The 18,533-nt window shown below is 36.3% G+C and overlaps 1 protein-coding gene across 2 annotated transcripts in view; it reads left to right on the forward strand.

Annotated features, from left to right (window-relative positions):
• Positions 1–18,533, forward strand: part of LOC137274188 (AF4/FMR2 family member 1-like) — an 85,843-nt gene that overhangs the window by 59,171 nt on the left and 8,139 nt on the right. For both annotated transcript variants that reach the window (XM_067807234.1, XM_067807235.1), the window contains exons 10-12: positions 7,687–7,870; positions 8,479–10,202; positions 17,725–17,899. In XM_067807234.1, the coding sequence (XP_067663335.1) occupies positions 7,687–7,870; positions 8,479–10,202; positions 17,725–17,899 (2,083 nt within the window). The remainder of the gene's footprint in view (positions 1–7,686; positions 7,871–8,478; positions 10,203–17,724; positions 17,900–18,533) is intronic.

Raw genomic sequence — 18,533 nt, forward strand, 5'->3', positions numbered from 1 at the left:
TGGCTCAAATAGGAACTGTTAGCCGATTAGAAGTTTTAAGACATGTGATATCAAACAGGCAGATTTGCTTTCAAGCCATAGGTTTTCTTTCCTTGTGGCACACCAAGTTAATGACTACTGAACAAGATGGATTCAAGTTCATGTTGAGTCTTACAGCAGCAAGAAAAATCAATGGTTTCTGGAACAAAATGAAATCCCTGGGCAAATGATTTTTGCATGATGCAATTTTCTCAGTGACTGTTACAGGTAGTGAGTTGGTTTGCAAGGAAAGTTGTAACTTCTCATATAGTGGTGTTGTAAAAGTTAACCATTTTGAGGATAGGTTTTGGTTAATTTTGTTTTGTTTATGATTGAGGTTGAACAGGATCGTCTCTGTGTAAGTACTGCTGCTGATGATGCATGTGCATTGAAATGTAGTTGCTGGCTAAGATTACAAATACCATAAGTTAAGATTCTGTACTCTTTTTGTTGAGTTGGCACAATAGATTTGGTTATAACACTGATTTATCCTTCTTACTGACTGAAGATCAGTAGTTTTCCTTGGGACTTTGATAAAAGAGGCAATAAGTTTAGACCACAGTGGAATAGAGGCAGTCTGACTGCATGATAATTAAGGAAGAAACGATCAAAGAAACTAATAAATCATTCACTGTATGTTAGTTGCTGTCTGCTGCAAGAAACTAACCTGTGCATGGATGAAATATGGAAAGTATTTCAAACATTCTTGTTTGAAGCTTGAAATCATGTTTCTGTCCTACCGGAACTGTGTCTTGTAGGCGCAATTGATCTTCAATAAGGAGTTAGTCATGGTGTCAGGTATGAGCAGGCTCCAAACATGATGCTTTGCTCTTTTTCTTTGTGAAATTTGAGATGACAAATCCAGGAAAATTATCCACCTCAGTAGTGTCTATAGTTATAGGTGGTATCTTTTGATACATTTTGGTTTGATCTTTTGAATTATTCATTTTTAATGGCTGCAGAAAATATGGATTTCTGCAAACTATGAATGTTTGTAATGCAGACATGAATTACTTGCATCCATGCAGTCTGTATTGCATATACACATTAATACATTTTATTGTGTGCTTTCATTGAAAGTCATGATTTATTCCTTGCTTGCCTGCTAGGTGGAGGTGGTGTAAATCTGTCAGTGTGTCACGAAGTACATATATGAGACATTCATCACATGTCTGTTATGCAAGTAAAGTAGTATATCAAGGCCTACCTTGAAATGGGTGTACACAGAAAACTGCATTTTATGTCCACAGACATTGAAGATTGATACAAAATGTGTCTGCTATTAGCCAGTGGGATCCAAGAAAATGGGGCTATACTCATAATTTTGAAACTATTGTAACTTGCACATCAAGATGAACTACTATTGTGTTCTGATAAGAAAAAACAATCAAAGTTAGGGGTGTTTATTTTCACTCAGTAAGTTGTGATTCGAATAAGTAAATCCATCGAAAATTGACATCACAATTGCATGTACCTTTAACTGCACTGTACTTTTAATACTGTAGTTACTCACAAACCCTGCATCCAATGAAGTGCATGTGAGGAACCAGTTTGATTACATGCTGCCAAACAGAAGTGTTGCTTACCAAATACACAAACGCTGAAAGGCCAAGATTTACGTTTGATTCAGTGTCAGACACACATGTGGTAGCTGAAGGCTCTTATTAACAGTCATGACCATTTAATGTCTGTGTCACATCAGCATGACACAGACAGCTACTTTGTCATTTTTCACTCAAAAATAATTTGTCCTCATGACTTATGTGTCAGTGTGTCTTCAGTAGGGCGTATGAGAACACTGGAGCATGGTATTGATTTCAGACATGTGATTGTAAATATAGGGCACACTCACATACATACCACTCAATTACTACCACAGATCAGATTGTTTGCAATCAATGACAGAGAACCAATGATGGTTTCAAATGTTACCAAATCTATAATACAAGTTTTATCCTGAGGCAATCTCCTTAGAATTTTATTTTGATACTTGCTACTGCTTCCAAAAAAGAGGTCTCATCAGAAGGATCTTTCACAAATGGTGACACACCAGTTAGGTGAAGAACAGGAAGTTGTTTAAATCAGGGAGGCTATATAGAGAGGGACAAAAAAACTCCTCAAAAAGCCCCTTAACATATGCCACAGGTTGTTGTGTAACCAGTGTATCCAGTATGACAGCAGCGTAGTATTTAAGATTGTACCTGGTTTATTTTCAACAGCTGATTAAATTCGCTGAGTGTTGTGACAACTGAAATCCTACATGTAGAAGATAAGTTAACTATTTTGTCACTTCAGTGGTTGTCAAATAATTGGTATTAGTGTCAGATTGAGGACAGTAGACTTCTAGGAAAGTTTCAAGTTGGTATGTTATAGCTCAATGGCTCCCATTCTTGATTCACCATGGAGATAGACTAAATTGTGCCAATAAAAACTTCTGTCCCATTCTCATGTAATTTTTAGAAGGGAAACATGCCTTTACTTGAAATGTATTTGCAAGCAATAGTGATAGTTTCATGACTTAATGAAAGTGTTAGGGTGTATTTGAGGAGTGTGAAAAATATGACATATCTCCAATCTGTTCGGATCTGCCATTGAAATACTACATCTTTCACATATACCTTTAATTCTTATGACGAGAATATACTATCAGGTGGAATGTGTTTGCAAGTAATAGTGATAGTTTCATAATCTAAAAAAGAATGTTAGGGTTTATGTGATGTGTGTGAAAAATATGACATATTGCTGATCTGATCTGATCCACCAATGATGCTTGAGGGTATATAGCTCCATGACTTCTTTCTTTCTTGTTGATCTTATTATTTTACAAAACTGGAAAGGTTTTTACAATGCTTTGTGACAGTTTACACTTCCTGTTTTTGAGGGGTGTGTTACAGTGTCAGTTGTCAATGCCATTCAACACTTAAAATAAGATATCCGAATTAATAATTAATGTAAACAAAAATGTCTGAAAGTGGATTTTTGAAAAAGGACAGGTGATTTAACATATGTGTTCTTGTGATACTTCTGCATTCTTTAGCATGTTTTGGGAGGGAGGGCCCAAGTAAAATTCATTGTAAAATTCTGACTGATACAATAAACTGGCTGAAGTTCTGTTAAACACAGCTGAAGTTGCGCTGGGAGCAAGCCAAGTCACTGTGTGTGCTGGAACATGACATGGCACACGTTAATTAGTACAAATGGTAAAGAAAGCAAGCGTGTAACCTATCCCTGTTATAGATTATCCCTGTTTAAATAAATGTTTGAATAAGTGAATAAATGTTTTTGATTTATTAGTTACAGGATAATTTCTGTAACTGTAAGTAAGATGTACATTAAATCTTTAGTCCGTTTGTCTCCAAATAAAAATGATGACTTGCACAAGATCTCAAGATCATGAATATAAACTATTACTGGCTGTTACTAATAACATGGTCCATTGTAATGAATATCCTGTACCCAACAATATATGTTTGTTATTTTTGTGCCACTCACGAGCAAATGTTGAAGAAAGTATTATCAAGACAACTAAAGTGTTCACAAATATATTTTTGGCAAAACAGTACTTCTGTTAGCAGTGACAGTTTTTGCAAAGGACACAGTGTGTTTTGATCGTGACATGAAAGCCAAGTGCAACAAAAAATGCAATAATGTCATTTGCTAGAATTCCCATGTTGTCTTGGAGTTGGGGGTTCCACTAATGAAAGATATTTGTTTGGCTGTCCCAGATTATTAAATTAAGGCTAGTTACCTCAGTAGAGGAAGTAATCCTGTCTTAACTGTTCCAGTAATGACTGCACAACTCCATTAAAGCGGCCAGATGCTTATAGAACATGTTGACAAACTTGTGATAAAACAATACCCCAATATTCTTAATATTATTGATACCTATCACTTGACCTACTGTAGTTAAAGGGGAGACTCTTTCATGTTATTTCTCCAAAGTTCTTATTGAGTTATGTAACCATCACATTACTATTTAAGCCTGTGTATCAGGAAGGGGCTTGCATTGTTATCACATTAGTGGTAACTGGGATAAGGGTAAGAAAACTGAAAAAAGGAAAGAAAGATGGATTCTAATATTTTTTCAGGTCAAGTTTAGTTCATGGTTTAGTAATAACACAGAGAAATATTTACCTTCCAAGATATGATAAAATTAGACAACCATGAAATAAAGTACTGTAAATGAAAGTTGTCACGTTTACTGTAGTTTTATGATGAAAGTAACTCTTCTACATATATTTATGGTTATGTTTACTTTTTTATTTTTGCTGTTACATCTTGTGACAAGTACATTGATGAAGTCCTACACCATTACCTTTTGATTCCTCTGATTACCCACATTTACTTAGTAACACAATCTATTTTATCAGTGAACGTCACAGTTGAAATGAAAAATGAGTGATCAGTCATTTTTCAGTTAGATATTACTTCAGTGAAAAGTCATTATTTTGTAGACACATGCGAACACATGTACACAATTCATAGACTCACGCTGCCCACATTACTATCATAAATTTATTGGTGAGTTGAAGTAAGTAGAAGAGTAATATCAGTTCTTTGGTACACATATCCCTGCAGCTGTTGTCTGCTGTCTCTTGCATACAGGGTCTTTGAGGAAATGTCCAGCAGGAGCTCATATCAAGCAATGATGATTGATTGTCACGCTCAATCTCTTTAATTTAGAGGGAAATAGGAAGAGTCCGTGAAACATGGCTTAAATAAGGATCACAGGAATTGTTCTTGATTGAGACTCTGTTTGACTTGCCAGAGAAGGCTGATCAAATACTTGCTTTGAAGGTTCTTGTCAAAGTCAAAAACTATTTGACTGATTTTCTCCCTTTTGAGTGTTGTAATATAATTGAAAAAGACTACAAAGGCATTTCCCAAAGGTGCTTGATCTCCAACAGTTTAAGGGCATTTTCTCTCTACCTAAGTGATGATTTATGAGTAACTTCAGTGTGTCACATTATTTTGCTGTCAACTTTGCTGTGTCTCAGGATAGCATTTTTTCACTAGTCTGTATTATCTTTTACTGAGATAGGTTACGATACAATCCTAATTATCTTTTACTGAGATGTGTTAAGATTAATCATAGCTCAACATCTGGGTGAAGATTATGTGCTGGCTAGTTGTTGATCAGCTATATAATTGATGGCGTGTAGGAAAATCTAGCATAAACAAAGCCCAACTCAAGTTAGCAGTATTTTACATTATTGATGGTTTACACTGATTGTGATGAAATCAGTCTCTCCATGAGTTTGCCATTTCAGTTAATATTTCATTTGCCTGTGTCTGACTGGATCTCGCAGGCTTTATTGCTTGACATCATGTGTTTCACTATACACCAGTGATGTGATATTTCTTATGCATATCTCCTAATTTTCTTGTCCAAGCATGATTACTATTTAGAATGGGGCCATAGCTTTGGCATCTGCATTTTAACACACCTTTAACCCACTTGCTCATCCATTGTTGACAATCTGTAGGATAACAAACTGAATGGTATTGTTAGAGCCCCTTGTAGTGAAAGTGGTGTAGCCAGGCAGTGATGATAGGTTTTGGGTAATAAGGAATGTTAGCACCCTGTGCGAAAATGCAGTGTATTTCCTTATTGTGCACTCTTTCAACAAACTGGAGTGTTTACACAGTCGTCTGGTGAAATGACAACACTCTATACAACTACAACACAGATTGGTTGCAAGTGCCCCTCCTTTATTACATACCCATTTAATCTTACAATAGCAACACAGTCATGCAACAGGACAAGCTTAGGAAAATTCCATATTCCACACCCATTTCCATTTTGCACCGCTGCCAGATGTACCTCGACCTAATGCACTTCACAGCATGACATTGGGATTTGTCAGTAACAGTAACGTTTATGGTGTTGTTTTTAACATTTCTATAAATCTGGAAAACCAGCATAAGCATGGATGTGTGATTGTTGACAGTGACAGGACGAACTTCTCTCTTGTTTCTTTCTTCCTATGATATCTCCTCACATGGTACAATTTTACTTTTGCTGGGCATTACAAAATTTGGAGATGAGTAATGGATTTTGTTTTAAGAGGGATTTACCACAAAATTGCCAGGATATGTATGGCTTTGCCTCTTGTATAACCAGAGTTTATAATACAGGAAAAAAACTGAGTAACATTGCTCACTGTCCTATCAGTATTTATAAACAGAAAATCAAAGTGGTGGCAACTTTGATCTCAAGATATGAGTGGTATTAGTTTACACATCACATGTTCTCCTTTATATCAAGATCAACACTTCCCTTTCATATCAGGCAGTATACTATCATCTCGAGTTTATGACATCAATATTGTAAGAAGTGTCTAAGAGGATTTGGCGGTTGGGCTCGCTGACTTGGTTGACGCATATCATTAGTTCCTACTTGCATAGATTGATGTTCATGATGCTGATCACTGGATTGACATTATTTACAGACTGTTGCCATACAGCTGGAATATTGCTAAGTTCGGTTTAAAACTAAACTCAATCTCTTCTTGCTCACTAGCACTAACTTCAATCATTGAGTATCAGTAGCTTGGTTTATCACACAGCATTGCATCATTGTTGTTTTTATATTTTTACAATCACTGGTTAGTTATCTCCTAAATCCTTTAACTACAGGCTGCTATCAATATATAGTTGGAATATCGCTTCATGTGATGTTGGCAAAAGGAAGAAAACACTTGACCTTATGATGATATTGAGTTACTGATAGAGCAGTACATGTTCACTATGTTCCCTTTCATCTTACTGTGTGAGGTATTCAAAACTGATTATTCTCTTGCTTGTTGTGAACTGCTACTGTTGTGTAGGTCGTACCGTTGAATTAAATTGTAATGGATTTAAATGTTTGACTAATTCTGCTCAGTATGATATGGATATTTGATGAGTACATATGTGTATCCAATTGATTGAACGGAACTGAATGGACTATTGGGGGTCTTGTTTCATTTAGATTCTACAGGATTAATGCTTCATACAGCATTTATAGCGGATCTTGTGGAGAATTACAGCTTTGCAAATTGTGTCAATTGACTTGGACTGGGTAGAAGTCCATTAATTCTCTTCTACTGACTCAATAAGGAAGTTAGTGTGAGGATATAACTCTCTGATGAATCTTCAATGCCTTGGTGCAGAAATACACTGACATTTTTTTCCAATTTTATGCATTGACTTCCTTAAAACTACTGGAAGTTCCTTCAAACCATTTCTAACTACAGGCAGTGGAAATCAATAATTCTAAATGAAATCTTTGCATTTAGTTTTGTGTTGAAAAATTTCTTTCTATGTTTGCTAACATGATGTGAGGTGACTCAATGTAAATTAAACACTATGGTAATAATGATGTTTTAATCAGTGTTATTGCTTCATGTCAACCTCTCGACTGAGTCTGTTAGTCCAGACAGATAATTCACTAAGCACAGCCTTTTCATTGAAGATTATATTGACTGCTTGATCTCCATCATGATGAAAGTAGTAGTTCCTCCCTGTGGAATATAGTTTGACAATGCTAGATTTGTTACCATCACAATTTAAAGTTAGACTGCTTTTCAGATAGCAGTTATTTGAAGGTAATATTCTCCCATAGAAGATTTTTGCTGTAAACCTATTTCCCACTGTATATGTGATTATGTATTATATATTTTGCAGAGAGGTGGAGCCAGCAGCCAACAGAATGTCATCAGGCTCTGACAGTTCCAGTGATGGGAGTGACAGCAGTTCATCCTCTGAAGGGGAGACCTCATCTTCTGAAGGGGAAGAGGAGGAAGAAGGAACGAAGGAGGAACAAGTGGAAGTGATGAAAGAAGAGGACCAAACAGAAACACCAAAAGAGGTGACACAATACTTTCCTTCAATATTACAACCATTTAAAACATTGGATAAAACTGGAATTACATGAATAGGTTCATTGCATGCAGTGAAATTTATGTGATCATGTAGTTCAAACTGGGTTTTTTTGTTTTGTTTGTTTTGTTCTTTTGTTCCTCCCCTTAATTATTGTCTGATGCAAGATACATCTCTGTTCAGAAGAAATCAAGCTAAATACTCATGTATCTCTTTTTTCATCAAAGAAATATTGCACAAGTCCAGATATTTTAGATGCAAACTTAAAGGAACTTATGAAGGACTTAATTCAGTACACTTATCATCATGTTTGTAGTGATAGGTTTTGCATGACAGTTCTATTGGGCTTCATGGGTGCAATAATGTGCTTGAAGAAACTCATCAGTTTAAATGTGTCAGGATGCAAGTGTTGTCAAAATGCGGTGTTGTCAAGATGCTCAGTGTTGTTGCCTCCTGCGTTCATTATGAATGAACCTTTATTTCAAGTTCCCTTCAAAGCATATGGCATGTACAATAAATCCATTAAGTCTAATCATAAGAATATTTGTGATGAGGTTGACTGTCTTTACAGAATGTTTCTTTATTTTACTGTTTTAGACACCATCTTGGGGCCTAGGCGGCTTTTTAGAACGACTTAAGAAGTCATCCCCTGAAGCACCAATTCCGAAGAAGTCATCTGAGAAACAGAAAGAGATTGATGAAACCAATGATGAAATGCTTGATGAAATTTTGCACAAAACAATCACTTCACAGACACCTCTGAAAGACATTGGTCCTGCATCTACATTGTCCTTCTCCACAGACCATCTGGATTCTGATTTTGGGTCTGAACGTCATCAGAATGGTGCAGATTCTGGTTGTGATTTGCCAGGTAGCAATGACAGGACTAACACCAGTTTGGGGAGTCTTGGTTCTCCTGACACAGCCAGTACATGCAGCAGCACCAGCTCAAAACCTTCCAATGGAAAACCTGAAAAGAAAGGGCGAGGTAGGCCCAGTTTAAGTTCCATGTCTGATAGTTTGCATAGGCCATCTAAATCTGAGGGGTCTGACTTATCCAGTACCTTCAGTAAAAGCAATAGTGGTGCAAGCAAATCTAGAAATACACCCAAAAAAGACTCGAAAAGAGACAAACCTAAGTCTGCTCATGATGAAAAGAAACGAAGGAAAACTGATTTCAAATCTAAACCAAGGATATCTGACAGTGAAGATTCTGAAATAGATGTTGTCACTGTTACTCCTGGCAAAGTTCCTGCAACAATGGCTAATTCTATCATTGATGAGGATAAAGATAAAGATAAATATTGCAGCAAGTTATTTTCCTCTCCTAAAGGAAGCAAGACATCTCCTGTTAAACTTCCTCTTTCTCAAGAGAAGGAAGAAAAGGACACTAAAAGTGCAGCAAAAGACAGAGTTAAAGAAGTAAAAAATAAAACATCAAGTCATCGCAAGAAAGAACGTGATAAGGACAAAGATAAAAGTGATAATAATAATGAACGTAACCGAAGGAAAGAGCACAGATATGTGTCTTCACCAGTGTCTGATTCCAAAGTGGATGTGCATAGTGAAAAACATGTTGATGCCATCATCGAGACCACAAATGAGTTCAAACCCCCAAGTTTACTTTCCCCCTTTGCATCCCCAACAAAGACCCCCATTGCCCCATTGTTGTCTCCTTTACCAATCCCACCCCAACCTTCTTGCCCCCATTTGACTTTCGCCAATGGAAAGCCAACCGTTATGGTTGAGATTAACCTTTCTTTATTGGATCATATTCCTTCCAGTGCTAATTCACAAAGTGCTTCAGCTCCATCCATAGTCAAATCAGAAAATAAAAGCTCAGATTTTTCTGATATGGAAAAGAAAAGTTCTAGTGTTGGAGCTAAACACACTGATTTATCTCATAAAAATGCTGATATTTTCCCTAAGAGTGCTGATGTGACACCAAAAAGTGCTGACAAGTCACAAAAGGGAATGGATATTTCCGAAAAATGTGCAAAAAGTACCGAAAAGAGTACATCCAGGAGTGTTGAAAAAAGTTCAAAAATTGTGACAAAAAGTGCATATTGTGTGGATAAAAGTGCAAATAGTGTGGAAAAGGGTGCAAATAATATAGACAAGAATGCTAATGCATCATCACCTGGATATAAAGAAGAGGATATGTGTGATGACACTAAGGATAATGATCCTCTGGTGACACAGGATAAAGTGCCACGATCTCACAAACGGAAAGGTGACAGTGAGCGTCAGGACAGTACTGGTAGCAAAAGACACAAGTCCACTTCCAAATCCAGCAAGAAGTCCTCATCAGAAGATCTTCAGTAAGTATCCCAGTGAAATGCATTAATTGAATATTTTATTGTAGTTTTGGTATTGATTTAATCTGCAGGGATCTTGTACACAATCTGCATTTTGTCCCAGGGTTTTTTAATCTCTTCTGACCTGTGATGATCTGGGGTAGAATAGGTCATCAGCAACCTATGCTTGCCATAAAAGGCGACTATGCTTGTGGTAAGAGGAGACAAATGGGACCAAGTTGTGCAGATCGATGCTTATCCTGGTGATCATTGAATTGTCTTGTGAAAAGTTGATTATTTACAGACCACTGCCATATAGCTGGAATATTGCAGAGAGCGATGTAAGACTAAACTCACTCACTCACTTTAATAATCTTTTCTAGTGCAAGCAAATGGAGAATTGTTCAGATTAGTATTAGTTTTAAATGCAGTGCAATAATGCATTAAGTTAACTCCTTTTATATGAAATTTTCAGGTATGTTTTTCTGTGGAATACATATATTATATTCTGTTTGAGTGATGACACAGACATTAAGACATTAAGTACAGCCCACCAGTTAAGCAAATGTCCCAACAGGAAAACAACTGAATGTTTAAGCTGAAGTCTTTTGTCAGTGGAAAGGCTGACAAAATTGAAGTCTCTTTCAACTTCAAGGTCTGTATGTTGCACTGTCTGACTAGAACAGAATAACTTTCAAAGTTGGCTACACCTGTGATAAACAGGTGTTTTTCCAGGCATATTTCTGTCTGAAATTACATAGCTTTGTCATTTCATATTAGTTTGAAGGATGTGTCATGTTTAGTGTTGACCAAATCAGTCATATTTTAGAAAAAGGCTGTTGAGTGGAAAGATATATATCTCTTGTTATATGTTAAAAACTACAAAATTTTGTTGTTTATGGAGGTACAACTGTTGTGGATGCTGTTAAAGTACATCAAAGGTTAAAGTCTGTTCTTTTGATTATGTAAGTGAACGGTGATAACTTCACAGACCGCATAATAACCAGAACTGTTAAATGCAACGTAAGCCCTGCCTACTTTATGATGTAACAGTTAGGTCGTATTTAGTTTGCAGGTCTTGTGACCGAAGCCAGACATGCCATATTTAATTTGCAGTTCTTGAGACTGAAGTCAGACATGCCGTATATAGTTTGCAGTTCTTGTGACATGCTTCTTGTTCAAAAGAATGTGTAATATTTAACGTGCAAGGATTTGTACTTTGCTTCATTTGTTGTGCAAGTTATATGAAGAATAAGTTAATACGTAAGTCATGGATTGAGTTAATGTACAATACCACTCATCAGCTTCCAGATTAAGTTTTCATGGAATAAGATGAATAAAGTAAACTGTCTTCCTGTCCATGTTTGTATGTATTCTCTATCAAGTTTAGCAAAGTAGCCATCTTACTGAATTAGCAGAATTGATCTGCTGTTTTAGTCGCAACTTAATGTAGGTAGTAATAAGGCCGGGCCCAACAGGTAATATGCAGAGATTACTCATATCAAGCAGATTCGTTCTGAAGCTGTTTGCATAGCCAGCCCAGTGTGTCAGTTCTGCTTACTTTGTTGGCATTGATGACTTTTCCAGAATGATTATTGGTAGTTTGTTATGAATATAGTGTTTGCATGTGTTTGGTGTTTAAGAGACCTCTTATTTCTCTACAAAGTTTTTCGTGATTAATGCTTCAATTTCTTGACAACCAAACTAATATGGTTATAGTACTGGAAAAGATATCAGATTTTCCTGTTACTGATTCTTCTGTCAGTACATATATTAATTTGGATGGGTTTAACATAGCAAATGTTACAAGATTCTTCAGTAGTACAGGTAGTCTGGAAATTGGAATGAGAGTATAATGTACAGTTAGGTATAATGTACATTTCCTGTACACTATGTGAACTACTGCAGTAAGAACATTGAAATACCTTTAAAAACAATTAGACACCTCCACAATTCCAGTAGCTGACAGGTTGCAGATATTGAGCCATGGGAAACACCTCATATTCTTTGCAGAAAGGGTTTAAAATCATTATGAAGTAATTATCTTATGGATTGAAAGGCTGACAGCACCAACCAATGCTTTCAGTTTGCCTTTGATCAGTTTCAGTTCAGCTCCGTTAAGTCATTCAGAAGTAAACAACATGGACAATTCTCATTCCTCAATATTACAGCCATGGAACTCATAATGAAAACTCAATTATGAATTTTTTATTATTAAGACCAATACCAACAAACAACAAACAAGTTGTACAACTTGCTGCAGTTGCATCAGACATTACTCTTATAGGCCCTATTAACTTTTGTTATTTGTGCTTACACTTCACGTAGCATTTCCTCCCATGTATGCTATCACACTTTTGTCTGTTGAATGTAGAAGGGTGCTTCTGCTACCTTTAGTTAAAGCAAGGATTTGAGAAAAAAAAAGAAGAAAATATTGATTACAGTTTATTTCTGAATAACCTAGCTCAAAACAGGATTTAATGAAATAAAACTATGGGTTGCTTGATGAGTACAACTATTATTAAAACAATTTCTTTGATAGACCATGTCAAACTGAATGACAACCTACATACAACTAGAGCATAAAAACCTTCCTATCTGAGTCATAATGTTTTCCAAGTCTAACTTTATTTGTTTAACAGTTACATAAGTAGAAAGAAAATGATGAATTAGAGATAGATTTCTTTATGATACCAGTTTGCAGCAAAGTCCTTTAGCCTGGTCGATATGCCTAGTGTCAAAACATTTTGAGGATAAAGGATTTTCTTTCAGCAGTAATGGATTGCTTGAAATATTACGTTGTTAGGATAACATCATTTGAACTTGTAATGTGTCCTCTCACCTTAATTTATGAAAGAAACTAATCTGAAAATTGACTGCATGACCCACTATGTGTTTAAATTGTGTTACAACAGGTAATACCCAGGTCAGTTAATACTGATCAGGTGAAGATGATTACATTAGTAACATTTTGTGTAATTTATTGTGAATTTGGTGAAATATCAATCTTTTCTGGAAATTTGACCAACTTTGGCATGTTTTATCTTAGTTGGTTAGCTGGTGTCTGGTTTACAAGATTACAATTTACGTTTTCATTTTGGGGGCTGTCTGCACTATCTTTCTTTTGAACTATTTTGGAAGGATGTAAATGAATTCAGAAATAACAGAAAAGTCCAAGACCATAATCCCTTAAGATGGATTTAATGCTTTAGCCCAAAATCTAGTTCTTTTACAAAACCAAATGTCCCAGTTTTCAGCAGTCATTTACATATGTTGTAAATATGACGTATATTTCCATCCTTGTAAATAGTTCTGGAAGATTAACTTGAATGTACCAAAATGAATTAATAGATATCATGTATAAACTTGTTTGATAGTCACTGTGGTTGCCTTGATCATTTCCAGTTCATCCTTCTGGTGATAAAATTATTCTGTTTCGGGGTTGATTTTCTATTTCATAATTAATGAAATTGAAAGAAATTCATGCGTTAACTTGTTTCCTTTCACCAACTGAAAGTTATCTTCAAATAAAAAAATGACAATTTATGGAAGAATATGGGTCCTCATGCCACTGAGTGTAAGTGCCTCAAGTAAACATTGTTGGTTTAAGGTGGTTGTCTGATAAGAAATTTAACCTTCACCTTTTTCACTTGCTGGAATTTCCCATTTATGTATGTGAACCTCTGAAAAGCTTTGATGTTTTGAAGCTGAGCGTTTGTGATACCATGCACAATTGAATGATATGTAAAGACAACTTTTTGAACAGTTACTTCTAGTTGTGTTTCAGGGCTTAGTTCATATGCTATCATCTGTTGAATGAGTTGTGCCTCAGATGCACTGCTTGCACTGTGTATAGAATGTTGTAGCATGGTGACCATTAACCTTCTTTCTGTCAACACCATCAATCTGCTTTTCAGATCCACCAAGTGGTAAATAATTATGACTTGCAGCACATTTTGTCATTTCTAGTTTACGAAAATCACACAGCTTGACATAACTGACATAATCAGTTCAGTTCAAAGCACTGTCAGTAGCAGATTTCAATGGCCTGACAGATATCTGAAAGTTTGTAATGCACTATATCTTTTTGAAGATGTATTTGAGCTAGCACCTCTAGTTGTTTAAAAAGAGTGGTAGAAGGAAGCCCTTCATGTGACCATGTTAACACTTCTGTCATTTTGTTTTGTGTAACATACAAAGATTTTTGGTTACAAGTTGCACTTTCTTCCTTTGTTATCTTTTTCACAAGGTCTCATGTTAATATCATAAAATGCTTTGTAGCTACAGTGTATAATTAGACTTAAGCTTCGGGCTAGTGGGTTGAAGTGCAGGTATGACTGGAGTCAGGTGTGGCGTTTTAAAGTGCACATGTCTGTAACATGGATACTATAGCTTACATGCAGCACATCACACAGATGTGGAAAGTCTTGGTTTGTTTGTTATGCAGTAAGTCATACATCAATGTACATTACAGGTGATAATTTGATATATATATCTTATATACTTTTTCAAGCAAGAACGGTCACAGTCTATCATATAGCACCTTGTTTTTGCTTGTGAGTTGCTATGGACCTGTAGAATAGAGGACTCATTGGAAACACGCTGTATATTCCTGTATTTCTGCCATAATGACAGGCCACTGACCTGGGTCCAACAGTTTATGTTGTGTTTATCTGGTTGGACTTCAGCAAGTCTTAGCCAAGCAACTCAGTTCAACGCAAGGTCATTATAACTGAGAGAGGACAACAATAAACATTTCTTCCAAACCTCACCAGCAGTGTCAACAAGGATTTTGTGAGACTTCAGCTCAAACACTACAGAGCAGTGTTATCATTTCCGGGTTTGCACTGCAGCTGAATCAAAAACGTACTGAATATTTTCATGTTACAGCAGATGTTTAACACACACTGTAGACAGTTTACATTCTTCCACCTATTCTGTAGTGTTATTTTTGATTCATGACACAAGGATTATTTCCTATGTCACCTTCCATGTTTTTCTAGGTTTTGTGTCATAAATGTTTCCATGTTGCGTTAATGATAGTTTTGTTGAACATTTAGGAGATAAACATCATGTGTTGGCCAATTTCCGGGTGTTATTGAGTATTTGAAGCACGGGAATGCATTTGGAACCGACGGCGTCAGCCGGAGGTTTCAAATGAAATATTCCCGTGCTTCAAATACTCAATAAGACCCGGAAATTGGCCAACACATGATGTTTATCGACATTGTAAACACAAAAATAAACCAAAGGGTTTTAGTGTCTGCACTCGTTTACATCGAATACAGATACAGCAGTGAAGTGTCATCAGCTGGCCGTTTTAGCTGGTTCCCATGGTAGCATCTGGAGCTGCTCATTTGTGACGTCATTCTAACTTTACGTCACAATATGATTTGAATGACGTCACCACTGTTGATAACACAACAAAACAATTGTTTACGTGTCAATACGCGGTGAATAGTCTTTCAGTTTCCGGGAATCTAATACCATTTAATCATGTTTTTCAACCAATCAGATTACACAACACAGTAACTTTTGGTTTACAATTATCAATATATAACATTTGCTTGATTGGTAGCTATGAACCTACCTTGCAATATTAAGTGGTTCTGCAGACAGTGTTCTTTTTTACCTAATTTCTTTTATATCTTATAAACGACAGTGACAAACCACTTCCCTATTTTTAGAAATCTGTGATTCAGGTTGTATGATTGTGACATCTTTATCATGTGTACCAAATAATGATGAAACCAAGTGTTTACAAGACGGTGAGGGTATCCTGGCCCAACTGTGGCAAATACATACATAACTCACTTGAACAAACATGGAAATGTACATTTTAGGTGTATTGTCCTTGTACTGTATACCTAATATGAGTAACAGATTTTCAGTTAGCGACTTGAAGAGCTGAGTGCACATGTTGATTTAGGGTAACTAGACTTGAACAGTATTTGATTGTTGTTGAGTTAGTATCATCAGGTTTTAATTTACAGGAAAGAAATGATTCTGTTTCTTTAATGAGATTTTGCTGGTGCAACAGCATATTTACCTTGGCCTCAGTTTAGTCGCAAAGAATCTTAATCCACCTTAACATTGATACATGTCAGTTAAAGACCTGAACCGAAAAGATGTGAAAATATTTCAATTTGAGTGTTTCTGTCTCTACAGGTGAATTTTTTGCATTGTAGGTAATGTTGGTTACACTTGAAGGTTTTTGGACACGGTAGTATGTTCTAAAAATGATAATATGGGGTGTGCTTTATTAAGGAATTGATCTTAGCAGGTCATCTTTTGTGTTTATCTTTGTTTATGCTAGCTTACTGTCAGTGTGATGATAAAAGTGATCTTTGTCTCATTTATCCATCTTTCAATGCATAATACAAATTGTATGAAAAACATGTTTAGCTAACAGTATTTTATTGGTGCTTCAGACAGTTGTCTCTGTAAATATGACATGCTGCTGTTCAGCCAGTGGTTTACTGATAAAAATTAAACTCTGACTTTAATGAGAGGGTGAGGTCCTTTTGGGGAAATTAGACGTGGACAAATCAAGAAGTGGTTGGCAGTTTTGAATCTGTGAAACATATAAATATGAATGGCGAGAATTTGTGCTTCTTTCACATATATTTTGATGTTAAAAGTGGGCTAATATTTGAAAATGAAGTAACCTTCAGCTCAAGTTCATTTTCTTATTTAAACCAGTGTTGGTTGAAAACATGATCATAGTTTGCCAACATCACTGATTTGTAGAAAAAACATTTCTTGATTATGGAAATATAGTTCAATCTGGATTCCAAGATGAACAGGTCATAGTAGAACCCCTCTTAAACATCGGTACCACAAAGTACCTGTTGGTGCCTACCAGAAGCATGTCATGTCAATCTGCTTGTTATACACTTGCATCCATCACTGTATACCCTATTTTTATAAAAGTCATGATTGGAAAAATGACCAACGGCTCTTTCAATCAACTTCCTGTCTTAGTGCTATTGACAACAGAGCTGTCATAGTCTTGCTGATCTCAGAATCTTTGAATGGGAGTCTGTTCTTGACTGTCCTGCCACATCCTAGAACCCTTGAAACTACCTCTGTTGATGTGGGAGTGTTGTATTCAGTGCCCATGTCTTTCCTCCAGTAAGAGGAGCATGATGAGGAAGAAGTGTTATATCAAACTACTTGTGGTGTTTTTTTCTCCAAGAATCAGATACGTTATACCATTTTGTCTTCTCCAGCAAGGATATGAGTTATGAGTGGGGAGTGTTATATTAAGTACCACTGTTGTGAAAGAGTGATGTGGAGGTAGAGGTGTATCAGTACATTTTCAACAACTGGAGCATGATGAGGAAGTAACGTATTCGATGCATATGTTACTGCAGCAACCAGAGTGTTATGAAGAGGGAAATTTACCTTGCATTTCACCCCAGGAAGGGCCGATGTGATGATAAATTTAAACTCACTCGCTCTTTATTAAGTAGTAACAGTGTATTCGTCCAGGAAGGATGAGGAGGGAGCATTGTATTAACTTGTACCACTGTTTCTTCTTCAGTAATGGCAGCCAGGAAGGGGAAAGTGAAGGTGGTGGCAAGTTGCGAATTAGGGAGAGACGGAACAGTTCATCAAGCACATCAAGTCGGCACAGTATTACCAGCAGCAAGTCTAAGAAGATGAAGATCGAAGATAAAATCAAGAAAGAGCCTTCAAGTCCAGACAAGCATAAAAAGGTGAACATTTGCTGTTAACACTTCTCCATTGAGATTAATTAGGAATTCTGTGAGATTTAGTCTACTGCCTCTGTGTTATTGTGTTTTGGGTGGATTGTGCCCTTCTGCCATAGCCCTCCCATGGCATCAATCAGTCCACTTTTGCAGGCCAGAAGCAATTCAACTGTGATGATATGATACATTTTCACAAGAAGTACAATATGATGTGATGGTTGTTCAGCATGGCAACAGATAGCTTATATTTGTGTGGTACTGGCAAATGTCGTGTAAAGCAGTGAATGAGCAACACCATAATGTCTGCTGACAACACTGACAAGCTGACAAATGTGTTACAAACCAAGAATATGCTAAAGAGGTATATTTAATGCAGAAACTGCACCAGGCAATATGGGAATTGGTTGGATGTTTTTGATTTGTTATAAACATAATCCCTAACTCTAAAGTTTACTCAGCATTTTGCTGGACTGCATGTCACATTCTATCCCCCTTATCAGGGCATCCTTTGGCAAAGGACTAAGGTGATCAACTGAGGTAACCTTAGTGCATTGTTAAAGAATGGTAGTTAAAGTTAACCTTAGAAAATGTTGCTTCATGTGACTGACACAACTTGATTAAAAATATTAATGCACCGATA

This window comes from Haliotis asinina, chromosome 2, assembly GCF_037392515.1.
Source record: "Haliotis asinina isolate JCU_RB_2024 chromosome 2, JCU_Hal_asi_v2, whole genome shotgun sequence".
NCBI lineage: Eukaryota > Metazoa > Mollusca > Gastropoda > Lepetellida > Haliotidae > Haliotis > Haliotis asinina.